This window comes from Barbus barbus (genome assembly GCF_936440315.1).
Source record: "Barbus barbus genome assembly, chromosome: 18".
NCBI classification, from domain to species: domain Eukaryota; kingdom Metazoa; phylum Chordata; class Actinopteri; order Cypriniformes; family Cyprinidae; genus Barbus; species Barbus barbus.
Window position 1 is genome coordinate 1,102,984 of NC_136746.1, and position 15,688 is coordinate 1,118,671.

General features: G+C 39.8%; 1 protein-coding gene across 2 annotated transcripts in view; it reads left to right on the forward strand.

Annotated features, from left to right (window-relative positions):
• Window positions 1-1,970: 1,970 nt before the first annotated feature.
• heatr5b (HEAT repeat containing 5B) overlaps window positions 1,971-15,688 on the forward strand; it is a gene marked incomplete at its 5' end in the record, with an annotated part of 75,984 nt that continues 62,266 nt past the window's right edge. For both annotated transcript variants that reach the window (XM_079439597.1, XM_079439598.1), the window contains 3 exons: window positions 1,971-2,096; window positions 2,813-3,024; window positions 11,271-11,379. In XM_079439597.1, coding sequence (XP_079295723.1) covers window positions 1,971-2,096; window positions 2,813-3,024; window positions 11,271-11,379 — 447 coding nt within the window. The remainder of the gene's footprint in view (window positions 2,097-2,812; window positions 3,025-11,270; window positions 11,380-15,688) is intronic.

The window sequence follows — 15,688 nt, forward strand, 5'->3', positions numbered from 1 at the left end:
AGGATGGAGCTGATAATGTTGTGTTAATTCCAGAGGTGTTGTGTGTGTTTGTGAAGATGGAGCTGATAATGTTGTGTTAATTCCAGAGTTGTGTGTGTGTTTGTGAGGATGGAGCTGATAATGTTGTGTTAATTCCAGAGGTGTTGTGTGTGTTTGTGAGGATGGAGCTGATAATGTTGTGTTAATTCCAGAGGTGTTGTGTGTGTTTGTGAGGATGGAGCTGATAATGTTGTGTTAATTCCAGAGGTGTGGTGTGTGTTTGTGAGGATGGAGCTGATAATGTTGTGTTAATTCCAGAGGTGTTGTGTGTGTTTGTGAGGATGGAGCTGATAATGTTGTGTTAATTCCAGAGGTGTTGTGTGTGTTTGTGAGGATGGAGCTGATAATGTTGTGTTAATTCCAGAGGTGTTGTGTGTGTTTGTGAGGATGGAGCTGATAATGTTGTGTTAATTCCAGAGGTGTTGTGTTTGTGTGTTTGTGAGGATGGAGCTGATAATGTTGTGCTAATTCCAGAGGTGTTGTGTGTGTTTGTGAGGATGGAGCTGATAATGTTGTGTTAATTCCAGAGGTGTTGTGTGTGTTTGTGAGGATGGAGCTGATAATGTTGTGCTAATTCCAGAGGTGTGTGTGTGTTTGTGAGGATGGAGCTGATAATGTTGTGTTAATTCCAGAGGTGTTGTGTGTGTTTGTGAGGATGGAGCTGATAATGTTGTGTTAACTCCAGAGGTGTTGTGTGTGTGTGTTTGTGAGGATGGAGCTGATAATGTTGTGTTAATTCCAGAGGTGTGTGTGTGTTTGTGAGGATGGAGCTGATAATGTTGTGTTAACTCCAGAGGTGTTGTGTGTGTTTGTGAGGATGGAGCTGATAATGTTGTGTTAATTCCAGAGGTGTTGTGTGTGTTTGTGAGGATGGAGCTGATAATGTTGTGTTAATTCCAGAGGTGTTGTGTGTGTTTGTGAGGATGGAGCTGATAATGTTGTGTTAATTCCAGAGGTGTTGTGTGTGTTTGTGAAGATGGAGCTGATAATGTTGTGTTAATTCCAGAGTTGTGTGTGTGTTTGTGAGGATGGAGCTGATAATGTTGTGTTAATTCCAGAGGTGTTGTGTGTGTTTGTGAGGATGGAGCTGATAATGTTGTGTTAATTCCAGAGGTGTTGTGTGTGTTTGTGAGGATGGAGCTGATAATGTTGTGTTAACTCCAGAGGTGTGGTGTGTGTTTGTGAGGATGGAGCTGATAATGTTGTGCTAATTCCAGAGGTGTTGTGTGTGTTTGTGAGGATGGAGCTGATAATGTTGTGTTAATTCCAGAGGTGTTGTGTGTGTTTGTGAGGATGGAGCTGATAATGTTGTGTTAATTCCAGAGGTGTGTGTGTGTTTGTGAGGATGGAGCTGATAATGTTGTGTTAACTCCAGAGGTGTTGTGTGTGTTTGTGAGGATGGAGCTGATAATGTTGTGTTAATTCCAGAGGTGTTGTGTGTGTTTGTGAGGATGGAGCTGATAATGTTGTGTTAACTCCAGAGGTGTGGTGTGTGTTTGTGAGGATGGAGCTGATAATGTTGTGCTAATTCCAGAGGTGTTGTGTGTGTTTGTGAGGATGGAGCTGATAATGTTGTGTTAATTCCAGAGGTGTTGTGTGTGTTTGTGAGGATGGAGCTGATAATGTTGTGTTAACTCCAGAGGTGTTGTGTGTGTGTGTTTGTGAGGATGGAGCTGATAATGTTGTGTTAATTCCAGAGTTGTGTGTGTGTTTGTGAGGATGGAGCTGATAATGTTGTGTTAATTCCAGAGGTGTTGTGTGTGTTTGTGAGGATGGAGCTGATAATGTTGTGTTAATTCCAGAGGTGTTGTGTGTGTTTGTGAGGATGGAGCTGATAATGTTGTGTTAACTCCAGAGGTGTTGTGTGTGTTTGTGAGGATGGAGCTGATAATGTTGTGTTGACTCCAGAGGTGTTGTGTGTGTTTGTGAGGATGGAGCTGGCACACAGTCTGCTGCTGAATGAAGAGGCTCTGTCTCACATCACTGAAGCCAAGAGAGCCGTCTTCATCTTCGAGTGGCTCCGCTTCCTGGATAAAGTGCTCATAGCTGCCAACAAGGTAAACACCACCAGAAACACTCTGTCTGTCAGAACAAATGCATGTTTCATAAACGTCAGGCTCCTGTGTTACATCACATAGATCTTTAGAGTCTTATGTGTGTGTGTTTGTTTTTGTGTGAGAGTGTATGTGTGTGTGTGTGTATGAGTGTTTTTGTTTTTATATTCCGGTGGGGACTTAAACCTGAATACACACAGAATCATGGGGACTTGTGTCACGGTGGGGACCTAAATTGAGGTCCCCATGGGTAAACAAGCTTATAAATCACACAGAATTAAGTTTTTTGAAAATCTAAAAATGCAAAAAGTCTCCTGTGAGGGCTAAGTTTAGGTGTAGGGTTGGTGTAGGGCAACAGAATATACGTTCTGTACAGTAGAAAACCATTATGCCTATGAAAGTCCCCACAAGGATAGCGAAACAAGTCTGTGTGTGTGTCAGTGTGTGTCTTTGTGTGTCTGCGTGTGTGTGTGTGTGTGTTAGTGTTAGTGTTTTTCAGGGACATTGATACACCAGTAAACGGTGCGCAAGCATCTATGCATTCACTCAACTGATTCGTTCAAAAAGGTGTTAATTCTGCTTCTGGAAGTATTTTCCTTGGCAGCAGTAGTGGGTGTTATTATCTAGTGTGAAGCAGTGCAGCAGTTCTGCAGAGCGTGTGTTAGCTGTGTGTGTGAGGAGAGGTGACTGGAGGCTGTTGGTCTGATGCTCGTCCGCAGGTGGATGTAAAGGAGAAGCAGAAGAAGCTGGTGGAGCAGCTGACGGGTTTGATCAGCAGCTCTCCCGGGCCGCCCACCAGAAAACTGCTGGCCAAGAACCTGGCTGTGCTCTACAGCATCGGAGACACCTTCACCGTCTTCCAGACGCTCGACAAGTGCAACGACATCATCAAGAGCAAAGATGACACCGCTGCGTATCTGCCCACCAAACTGTGAGTGAACACGACAGCACGAGCAGTGTGGAGATAACTGATGAAGTTCAGTTCACCATTATTTGTGTAGTGCTCTTCACAATACAGCTGAAGAAGCAGCATGATGTCAATATTGCGGGTCTCACTTTACAGTGAAACATGTGCTTTTGCTCTGCCCAGTATTTACTGTGATGAGACCAGGGTTATTATCAGGACAAACTCTTAAAGGCACAATATGTAAGTTTTCACAAACAAAGGCAAAGCTTGATGATGCTATGAAGGAGGATGTTCACAGATGGGGTAATTAATAATTTTTTTTCTATTACGTGTTCCTTCCACAGTTATTCAAACAGCAAATAAATTATACAGAGAAAGCGAGCAAAGAACATTATGAGTGACTTGAGTCTAGTGTGAGTTTTAGCACTCAAAACACTCCCCTTATAATCAGTAAAGATGTCTATACACTGATGAATGAATGTCTTACATCATACGTACATCTGCACTTTGTTGTTTATGATGACAAATTTCACGTGAGATCTGAATTCAGTCAGCGAGCTAAAAAACTCATCTGAACGCCTCTGATTGGCCATTGCCTTCATAAGCTCAACAGACTTGTGTGTGATTGGTTGTAATGTGCAACAGTGAAAAAACGTCTAAATTTAATGCTGCAGTCAACACCTTTCGTTTCATGTCGATTTTATCCGCGACAGCTGTAATGGATTTAGTTTAACTGTGCAGCAGCATTTAACTGAGGATATGTGGATATTACGTAATTGATAGGCGATAATGACCAGGGACGAGCCATTATTTAAAATGGGAATTTCTCTGGATTTTCAAATCCTTGGGAACTTTTGAGATGGCATAAATGCACAACTGCATGAAATATATCACGCTGTGCAAGTACTTTTTGGATATTTTATTGTGAAAATGTTACATCCGGGCTCTAGACTCATTCTTCCCAATGCTCGCTCTTTTGCCTCTAACTTTCTCAGTTGGTCGCACGAGCACATTATTTGGTCGCTATTTTATTATTTTTTTGCTACAACATGGGATTAATTAATGCATGCTGATGCATTGTATCATAGTTTATAGTTCTATGGTAGCGAGTGTTCAACACCCAACCCATTCTTTTTCATCAGTAGGCCTATTATTTGTGATTTAAATTGTGAACAGGACTTCCTCTTTTGCTGCATTATAAGCCAGGCTTCGCAATCTTTTACAAAAAAAGATAATTGTCTGTTTTGCTTTAGGCTATAATGACAAACTCGCTTACATAATCTTTATTAAATCAGTGGTTGACTGTTTTTTTTCTAGGATTGATTGTGTTTATAGGGTGCATGTTAATACGTCGTTTAAAAAAAACACATTATTTTTCACATGATTCACCTTTATTCTACACTTCTCGGTCCTTTCACTGATAAATGCTCCGATGATTTCCTGGTTTATGAAGCCCCTCCCTCAGAAATACGTGATGGGCTCTGATTGGTTAGCTGGCCCAGTGTGTTGTGATTGGATAAACTGCCTCTAGTGCGCATCTAAACGGGTGCATGTGCTCTGGTTGTATTGTAAACAATAGCGTCGTGTATATTGCTTATCAATTTGAGCCTGATTGAGACGAAGAGGATCGCGCAGAACTTGTGCAAGCACGGCTCTTAATGGTATGTTTGTTTGTTGTTGTCTCATACTTTTTAGATACGCTGTTATTTGTAAATGCTACTGCTTCTGGTAGCTTTTAATATACAGTTTCACTGAGCTGATGAATCGCGATTAATATATGAATAGGTTTTTACGTGCAGCCCTAATTCTCTTCCTCTTGTCTAAAGCAGCGCAACATAGCTCCGCCCCCTTTGCTGTGGTGGTGGGGGGGGGTTTATCTGCGTTTGTGATGTCACAAACCCAGGAAGTAACTCGTTGTAGTCCATACGAGCCGTTTTTGTAGGCATTAAACTGCCATAATTTTAAAAGATATCTCCGTTCGCATTGAACTTTCAGCATCGTATCTTTGCAGATATTGTTTATGCTCAGACAGCAACATTACACACTAACTTTAAAAAACGAATAAGACGAGGCATAGCATACACCACATGCTGTATTATATACGACTAATAAATTACAGCATGTTTAGAAAACACGGAGGAATCAAATAAATAACCCCCCCCCCCCCAAAAAAAAAATGAAAGCCTCCATAGCGTAACATGAGGTAAACATTTACATTTATGCATTTAACAGACGCTTTTATCCAAAGCGAATTACATTGCATTCAAGTTACAGTTTTTACATTTGATCAGCTCTGGCTTTCCCTGGGAATCGAACCCATGACCTTGGCGTTGCTAGCACCATGCTCTACTATTGGAGCTACAGGAAAGCTAACAAAGAAAACAGCAAAGATAACAAGCTTTTTAAAACGAAAAGAAAAAGAAACTAAACTGGCTGTGGCTGACGGGACTTGCATGTTTGTTTTTTTCCACAAGAATACCAGCATGTTCACCTTCTCTGGTTTAAGAAGCGGTCTTTTATTTTACTGTAGTATGACCAAATCCAAAACCAAATCCTCCGTCAGCCATCGTTTCCTCAGTATGTGCATCATTTTAGCTCCTCGCATCTGAAGCGCTCGGTCTGACGTGGTGAGTATAAACCAGGCTCTGCTCATGACAGCGCCTCTGTCAGTCTCTTCATGTAATCGGTGAAATCTGACTCCTGCTGTACTGTATGTGCCACGGCTCTGTAGCGCTCGCTGTATATGGAGCAGTGCAGACCATGCACTCACACATTCTCAAAAAACTTCATTCAGGTCGCAGTCTCGAGCCCTGTACATATTGTGCCTTTTAAGGACTTGTTTTATAAGATGGACCCAGAAAAAAATTACAATTTCTTTCAAAAGTAAATTTAAAGGATCTTTTATAGAATTTAATGTATAAAACTTTGTTTTATATAATTGCTTTATTTAATTTTTATATTTTGTATTTTGCACATTTTTTCTAATGTATAATCTTTGTTTGCCATAAAATGCCTTTGTTTTCCTGTGAAGCTGATGTGGCAATAAACTTAAATCAAGTCAAGTCCCAATGCAGCTAGTTTCAAAGCATTTGAATTGCGATCAGAATTGCGATATGGTTTGATGTGACAATTAAACCTCAAAAGGCTTTGATTTCATTAAATCAAAAATATACAAGTCCGGTGCTGCTGCTTTGTGTACAGCCGGGGAAAGGGCTGTTCCTGCCGTTCTGAAAGTGCCACCTGCTGGCAGAGAATGAATCTGCAGTTTTGTTTTTGTTCAGACCAAAGGGAAAATCCACCAATGTTTTCACCCTGTAAATGTGAACGGGTGGATCAGTAAGAAGATGATGCATTATCAAAGTCTAAATGGTAAAATGTATTTGTTATTTAATTAATATAATATATTATTGATGATAATTGTTTAAATTAATAGAAGAATTAATACTTTTGACTGATCCAGGCTGAAATGTGAAGTTTATAAAACCTTTTGTGGAAACTTGTATCTGAACTCTAAATCATGCTTTTTACAGTCATTTTTCAGTTTATGATGGTACTATAGACATTGCCCTACCCTGCTCATATGGCATTCATTTTATTTGTGCAGGTCTTAAAAACGTTTTAAATTTGAGCTTAAAAATCCTACAGAAACCCTGTTTACAAAAGAAACACAATGCCATTTGGCTCCAAAGAATTTATGGCTCTCACTTTCACTCACAGATGGGCAAAAAGTACCACATTCTCCCCAGTTAAATGAATGTACAATATTTGAGGTCAGTAATATTTTTACATTCATATTTTGAGTGGCTATTACAGTACTTAATAATATTATGTGCCATTTGGTTACATTTTCTAATATTTTAATTTTTTTTAGTTAATGGAGTTTTTAAAAGAGAAATGGTCTAAAATCTAATTCAAACAGGAAAATTAGAGACCTCGGTTGGCTGAAAAAATGATATTCATATGTAATGCATTAGTGTAACAGCTAGATGGCTGTATAGCTCTGTGTATGAATGTAGCTTTATATGCAGGGCTGCACAGAGGAGTTTTTTTTGTAGTCTGTACTAATTGCTTTTGCTTCTTGATGGTTTTGAGTTTAACCCCCTCGTTGCCATGCACATTTCTTTTGTGCATTGTGGTGACTTATTGATCTTATCCACTGTTTCAGGCGCACCGGTTTATCAGTGAGTATATGTGTATCTGTTATGTGCACCGGTCACACCGCGCTGACAAACTGCAACAGACGCATTCATCTGGTCTAGTCTGATCAGTGCGTTTCTCCTGTAGGTGTCCGTTGCTGTTGATAGGCTCTTGTTTCTGCTGATTGAACACATTGAATTAGCATTCGTCGTTCTTGGAGCGTCTGAGAATTTATATATATATATAATCTTTTTTTTTATGTCTGTATATGTTTTTTCTTAAGTTTTAGTTTTATTTAATTTGAGTTATTTTAGTACTTCAACATGCTACATGGAAATGAAATAATATATATATATATATATGGGTGTTTGGCTTAGTGTTATGTTAAAATCATTATTCTACTCATGCCTTTTGTTGTTTTAATATTTTGAATTGTTTTAGCTTTATTTTTTGTTGTCATTTAAATGTTTAGCTTTGAAATGTTGTATGCATTTCTCATTTTTATTTAATATCTTTATTTTCTTAAATGTGTATATATAGTATTTATAGAGTTTTAACTTATAGTTTTAGTTACTACTTATTTGTGAATCGCTTTGGATAAAGTGTCTGCTAAATGACTAAAAGTAAAGTAACATGATCTTAATATCCTAATGATTTTTGTCATAAAAGAGAAATGTATAATTTTGATCCATACAATGTATTGTTGGCTATTGCTACAAATATACCTGTGTTACTCATGACTGCTTTTGTGCTGCAGGGACACATTTAGCCTGTTTGAATCATGTCCTTTTATTTGTGAGTGCGTTCACATAGCAAGAGTAGCACAGAAGTCACACAATTTTGTACCTTTCCAAATCAGAATCAGAATCAGAATCAGAATGAGCTTTATTGGCCAAGTATGTTTACACATACAAGGAATTTGTTGTAGTGACAGAAGCTCTACAGTGCAACAGAAGGACAGTAACAGGACAGGACACAGGTAATGAAACAAAATAACAAGAAATAGCCAATAACCAATGTACAAGCAGCAAAAAAAAAAAAGAAATACACAATATATAATATATAATATAGGCGACTATGTATGTACAGGTCAAGTATGTGCAAATTAGAAATGAGAAAATAAAATAAGTGAGTGTGGTGAATGGATAATGTATTAGTTGTGTGTTCCACGTTTATTTATTGAGTGTTCATGAGATGTATTGACTGAGGGAAGAAACTGTTCCTGTGTCTGGTCGTTCTGGTGCTCAGAGCTCTGTAGCGTCGACCAGATGGTAACAGTTCAAAGAGGGAGTGTGCTGGATGTGAGGGGTCCAGAGTGATTTTACCAGCCCTTTTTGCTCACTCTGGATGAGTACAGTTCTTGGAGAGTGGGGAGGGTTGTACCAATGATTCGCTCAGCAGTCCGGACTACCCTCCGTAGTCTTCTGAGGTCAGATTTGGTAGCTGAGCTGAACCAGACAGTTATTGAGGTGCAGAGGATGGATTCAATGATGGCAGAGTAGAACTGTTTCAGCAGCTCCTGTGGCAGATTGAACTTCCTCAGCTGGCGAAGAAAGTACAACCTCTGCTGGGCCTTCCTGACAATGGAGTCTATGTGAATATTCCACTTCAGGTCCTGAGAGATGGTGGTGCCCAGGAATCTGAATGACTCCACTGCAGTCACAGTGCTGTTCATGATGGTGAAACAGAGCGGGATTTACAAGCCTGTAAGCAGACTCGTCACCGTCCTGGATGAGGCCGATCAGTGTGGTGTCGTCTGCGAACTTCAGGAGCTTGACAGAGGGGTCTTTAGATGTGCAGTCGTTGGTGTAGAGGGAGAAGAGCAGTGGGGAGAGAACACAGCCCTGAGGAGCTCCAGTGCTGATGGTTCGAGTGCTGGATGTGAATTTGCCAAGCTTTACTAACTGCTGTCTGTCTGTCAGGAAGCTGTTGATCCACTGGCAGACGGAGGTGGGGACGGAGAGCTGAGTTAGTTTATTTTGAAGGGTTTCCGGGATAATGGTGTTAAAAGCAGAGCTGAAGTCCACAAACAGGATCCTCACATAAGTCCCTGGTCTGTCCAGATGCTGCAGGATGAAGTGCAGTCCCATGTTGACTGCATCATCCACAGACCTGTTTGCTCTGTAGGCAAACTGCAGGGGGTCCAGTAAGGGTCCAGTGATGTCCTTCAGATAAGCCAAAACCAGTCTTTCAAATGATTTCATGGCCACAGACGTTAGGGCCACAGGTCTGTAGTCATTAAGTCCAGTAATTTTGTGTTTCTTTGGGACGGGGATGATGGTGGAGCGTTTGAAGCATGAGGGGACTTCACACAGCTCCAGTGATCTATTGAAGATCTGTGTGAAGATGGGGGCCAGCTGCTCAGCACAGATTTTTAGGCAGGCTGGTGACACACCATCTGGACCAGGTGCTTTCCTTCTTTTGTTTTTCCTGAAGACCTGGCACACATCGTCTTCGCTGATTTGAATTGTAGGTGTGGGGGAGAGAGGGGTTGCTGGAGGTGTGAATGGTTGTGTGGAGGGGTGTTCTGGGCGGGTGTGGGGTGATCGTTCAAAACGACAAAAGAACTCGTTTAAGTCGTCTGCCAGGTGTTGATTCTCCACAGTACTGGGGGGTGGTGTTTTGTAGCTGGTGATGTCCTTTAATCCTAGCCACACTGAAGCCGGATCGCTGGAAGAGAATTTGTTCCTGAGCTTGTCAGAATAATTCCTCTTTGTCACTCTGATCTCCTTTTCCAGTGTGTATTTGGCCTGTTTGTACAAGACTTTATCCCCCTTTCTGTGAGCATCTTCTTTGGTCTGACGGAGCTGTCTGAGTTTGGCAGTGAACCATGGTTTGTCATTGTTGTAGAATAGATGAGTCCTGGTAGGAATGCACATGTCCTCACAGAAACTGATATAAGATGTTACAGTCTCTGTGAGCTCGTCCAGGTCATTTGCCGCAGCTTCAAAAACAGTCCAATCAGTCAGGTCGAAACAGGCTTGTAAATCCCGCTCTGTTTCGTTAGTCCATCTTTTAACAGATCTTAATACAAGCTTCGCAGACTTAAGTTTCTGCCTGTAGGATGGAATAAGATGAACCAAACAGTGATCAGAGAGTCCTAAAGCTGCTCGTGGAACAGAGTGATATGAGTCCTTTATTGTTGTGTAACAGTGATCCAATATATTACTGTCTCTGGTGGGACATGTAACATGCTGTCTGTATTTTGGCAGTTCACGGGAGAGATTTGCTTTATTAAAGTCCCCGAGAATGATTAAAACAGAGTCCGGGTGTTGTTGCTCACTCTCTGTGATCAGATCAGTGAGTTTCTGTAGAGCTGTGGTCACGTGCGCTTGCGGTGGAATGTAGACACTCACGAGAATGAACGAGCAGAACTCCCGCGGCGAATAGAACGGCTTGCAGTTAATGAAGAGCGTTTCTAGATCTGAGCAGCACATCTTCTTTAACACAGTTACATCTGTACACCACCTCTCATTGATGTAAAAGCATGTCCCGCCGCCGCGCGATTTCCCCGTTGATTCTGTGTCCCGATCTGCTCTGATCAGCTGGTAATTAGGCAGATGGATCGCGCTGTCCGGTATGTCGCCATTCAACCAGGTTTCCGTGAAACATAGAGCAGCAGAGTTAGAAAAGTCCTTGTTTGTCCGGGAGAGCAGAAGGAGTTCGTCCGTTTTGTTGGGTAGAGAGCGGAGATTCGCCAGATGGATGCTAGGTAACGCCGTTCTAAATCCGCGCTGACGAAGTTTCACGAGCGCGCCGGCTCGCTTTCCCCGTCTGCGCCTCCTGTAGCGTTTGACCAGAGCTATGGCTCCGCCAACTACAATGTCCAGCAAAACGTCCGAAAAATCAAAAACCGGTAGAAGATTTTGTGGTGTGTTCTGCCGAATGTTCAGCAGATCATCCCTGGTAAAGCTGATCTTATTTGAAAAACAAAAAACAGGAAAAACAAACAAAAACAATACAAACACTGAGGAGCAACGCACAATAGCTGCCATCAGCGGCGCCATTTTATCTTAAATAAAAAACACACAATGTTTTTCTGTAAAAAGTGCCTGAAGAGTACCAGAGGGGTGAGGTGTATTGGAGCGTCAGATATGTGTGTGTGAGGTGTCCTGTGTTCTGTGTGTTCGCAGTGCAGCGGTGGCGTGTGTCGGGGCGTTTTATGAGCGGATGGGCCGAATGCTGGGCAGCTCTTTTCCTGAAACCATCAGTAACCTCCTGAAGGCTCTGAAGAGTGCAGAGGTACAGACCTTTCACCTGCTCATGCACTCAAAACATCAACAAAAAAAGATTTTACAACACTGTTCAGTTTATTAAAAAAAAAATGTATTTAACACCAGTATGTTAGGTTTCCCATTTAAACAATTGCATTGTGTTAAACTGAGCTGCATTTTGAAACCATATTTTCATTTAGAAAGAACATGTTTCAATTAAGTAGAGCAAAAATAAAATGTCATGCTTGTTCAATTGAGAGTACATAAATCAAGTTGAGAGTACATAAATGATTTTGGGCTGGATAAGGAGAGTAAATGTTGAAATAAAATGTTATGTTATGCATTTTTTTATTAACATGATACTATTGGGAGACTTGTTAATGTTTAGTGCTCTTATATGTTTGTATTTAAAACAGTTTCTGGTATGTTGGTGTTTGTGGGGTTACGATTGTGGTTGAGGACCTGATAACATGAATTAAAGTCATTTTAATAATAATAAAAAAACAACTACTTTGGGCATGCCACAGATGTAACACAACCTTCTCATGGCTAATGCCTGAAGTTATGTAAATCTGCTAGGGATGCACAATATTAATGGACCAACATCGGAATTGGCTGATAATGGCTTTAAATGTATAAATCCGCATCGGCCCGATATGAAAAATTAAGCCGATATGTCTTGCTGATAAGAGGAATACTTTAACTCACATGAGCTCAGGGTGTGCTAGAGATTAGATCACGTCAACAGTGTGGCGCATTCTTGAAGCAACGTTTTGCCTGAATGATGATTAGATTCACTCTTTTGGATCACTGCCTTTCTTTTGATGCTTTGCTGATTCAATGCCACAAAAACAAGAAGTATTACCTATTCACTTGCTCAAATTAACATTAGCTGCCAGAGAGAGAGAACAAATAAAGGAAGAAAATTACATCAATTTCAATTCTTTCAGAGCATTACATGTTTTCAATGCTTTTTTGTTTGTTTCAAGAGATTTACATGTCATTTATAAAATGTGCAAAATTTGGTTTACATTGGGACCACTTCTTCTTATGTATAGGCTATTGAATTTTCCTGACAAAATAAACAATTATGTGTCCCTGCAGCACAAAAGCAGTCATCAGTAACACGGGTATATTTGTAGCAATAGACAACAATACATTGTATGGATCAAAATTATACATTTCTCTTTTATGACAAAAATCATTAGGATATTAAGATCATGTTCCATGAAGATATTTAGTAAATTTCCTACTGTAAATATATCAAAACTTAATTTGATTAGTCATATGCATTAAGAACTTAATTTGAACAACTTTAAAGGAGATTTTCTCAATATTTAGATTTTTTTGCTCCCTCAGATTCCAGATTTTCAAATAGTTGTATCTCAGACAAATATTGTCCTATCCTAACAAACCATACATCAATGGAAAGATTATTTATTCAGCTGATGATGATGTATACATCTCAATTTTGAAAAATTGACACTTAAGACTGGTTTTGTGGTCCAGGGTCACATATATAACATGTTCTTTACAATTAAAAGTTTTGTTTTCTGTATAAAAAGTACATAAAATATACAAATTTCTATCATACATTCCATTTTTCAGTTAATATAAAATTCCAAATCCTTCCAAAATAATCTTGAGTAAATACAATGGGAAAAAAGCAAAATAGTTTCTTTTTCTTGACCACAAAATTCACAGGTATATGAAATATTAAGCTTAAATCTTTCCAAAACATGCTTAGCAGGATAAATTCTATCAAGTATTTTGTAAGACACTTCCTTAATTTTGTTATTGATACAAAACTTATTTGGCAGTTTCCAAATAAAGAAGCCCAAAAATATGTTGCTGCAGGTAAGGACACAGATGATGGCTGCATATAATCTGTGCATGTACAGAATGATGCATTGAGCGTGTGATAGAGTAAACAGCGGCAGCCTCCCCCGGGTCCTAACGCCCGCTCAGTAAGAGTTTGTATTCCCTAGGGGGCGCTGTTGGCCTACTTCTAATAAAATGAAAGCAAAATACACAAATAACATTTAGACCAGGGGTGCCCAAAATCTGTTCTGGAGGGCCAGTGTCCTACATAGTTTAGCTCCAACCCCAATTAGACACATCTGATCCAGCTAGTCAGGCTCTTACTAGGCATACTAGAAACTTCTCGCAGGTGTGCTGAGGCAAGTTCGAGCTAAACTATGCAGGACACTGGCCCTCCAGGACCGAAATTGGGCAGCCCTGATTTAGACCATTGGTCTCAAACTCAATTCCTGCAGGGCCACAGCTCTGCACAATTTAGCTCCAACCAGGGGTGTGCGATATGACGATTTTTGATCGTGGACGATAAAAATGTCTCCACGATCTGCTTTTGAAGAAATATCGTAGTATCGTGTTGCAGCACACATTATATCAAATACAGTTCTGGTCTCCGTCTCTATATACTGTACAACACCACATACAGCAGTAGAGTTACTCTGACAGGACACTGCACTTATTCGCGATCGCAAAAGTACATTATTTGCACACAAGCCTTGCTGGTTAAATGTTTAATTCGCGTGCTGGTCTGAGCTTTTTCTGAGCGCATACACCTGAAGCACGCGCACTAAAAACCCTGTCTAACAGCGCCTGATTACTCAACTAACTTATCTTTTGCGCTAATACTGTCAAAACACATTTACATACAGACTCAGTTGGTTATCTCTAAAATGAAAGTAAATAGTTAAGAGAGAAACGGATGCGTGTCTGTATATTAGATGCGTGCAGCTCTTAAAGGGACAGGACACTAAACATGCTGTCGACTGTCATTAAAGGGATAGTTCACCCTAAAATTTAATTTCTGTCATCATTTACTCACTCACATGTTGTCCCAAACCTCTATTAATTTCTTGTGCTGAACCCAAAAGAAGATATTTTGAAGAATGAGGGTAACCAAACAGTTGCTGGTCTACATTGACTTTGATAGAAAGAACAATCCTATGGAAGTCACTGAGGACCAGCAACTGTTTGGTTTTCCACCTTCTTCAAAATAGCATTTATGTTCAGCAGAAGAAAGAAACCCATTCAGGTTTAAAACTACTTTTGAGTAAATGATGGTATAAAAATACAACATTATGACAGAATTGACAGACAGATGACAGAATATTAATTTGTGGGGGAACTATTCATTTAACATTAACAAAACAACAAAACACAAAGAGAAAAATCACTCACTATTCTTGACTGAAAATCTTTAATACAGTTGCTTTAGGAATCAGTCTATCTAGTGTTTTATTTTTATATTTGTTCATTCAGTCTCATTGAATGCTCTGCTAAATACACCTATTGTACCTGAAAATAAAGCACTGTTTGTTTAATTTGTATATTATGTGTATTTGTAATGTGTATCTTTGTTCTTATTTTTTAATAACAAAGATAAAATAATGACACAGATTTTTATCTTCGCCCACTTTGGCCTAAATATCTGCTATTATTTATTTTTTTGTTACCTTGAAAGGTTTTGTCTTTTATAATAGGGAAATTAGTAGGGCTGGGATGATAAATCGATGCCGAATTGATTCCTGGATGGATTCTGAGATCTTCCGAATGCATCGTGATTCTCTCTGGAGTGGATTCTGAGCTTATATTTTAACAGCACATGGTGCTCTACTCTAGTTTTTATCCACACACTCAAATGCTGATGAAGAAGAGCGCTTGTGTGTACGGCTGAGTCTGTAATCTCACCTCGGCTCAGAATGCTTCTATGACGCCTGATAAATGTAAACACAGCCCACTGGGAACACCCTTGTAATTCACTTCAACCTTTTCTAATTTAATGAATGATTATTTTAGGTTGAAGTGAGTAAGGATTTGGAAACAAGCAGAGTACGGCTGATTCTGAAGCATGCAGCGCCACCTGCTGTTCAAAGCTAACCTCAGAAGCGACTCCAGAGGAATAGCGATGCATTCGGAAAATATCAGAATCGATCCATGAATCTACGAAGATAGATTCTAGGCCAAGTAGGCCTACTACTTAAGTTACGATGGTTTTAGGATACGGTACGCAAGTCTAAGATGATTCGTGCAATATTTTTTATGATCAACTTAAACTTAAGATGCCTTTGGGAAACGGAGCCCTGTTTGTTTTCTTTATTTTACAAAGGCACAATGTTTTGTTGATATTGTGAGTGCACACAAATAAAACTATTTGCAGCTCCGAATGATGTATACTTCAAATTACAAAATTTTAAAGAAAAAAAAAGAAAATTACAGCGTATTTTAATTTTCCACTCTTAAGAAAAAAAAATTGCAAGTGATCACACTAGCGCCTCCATATCCTTCAAAGTGCGCTTCAGTTTCCA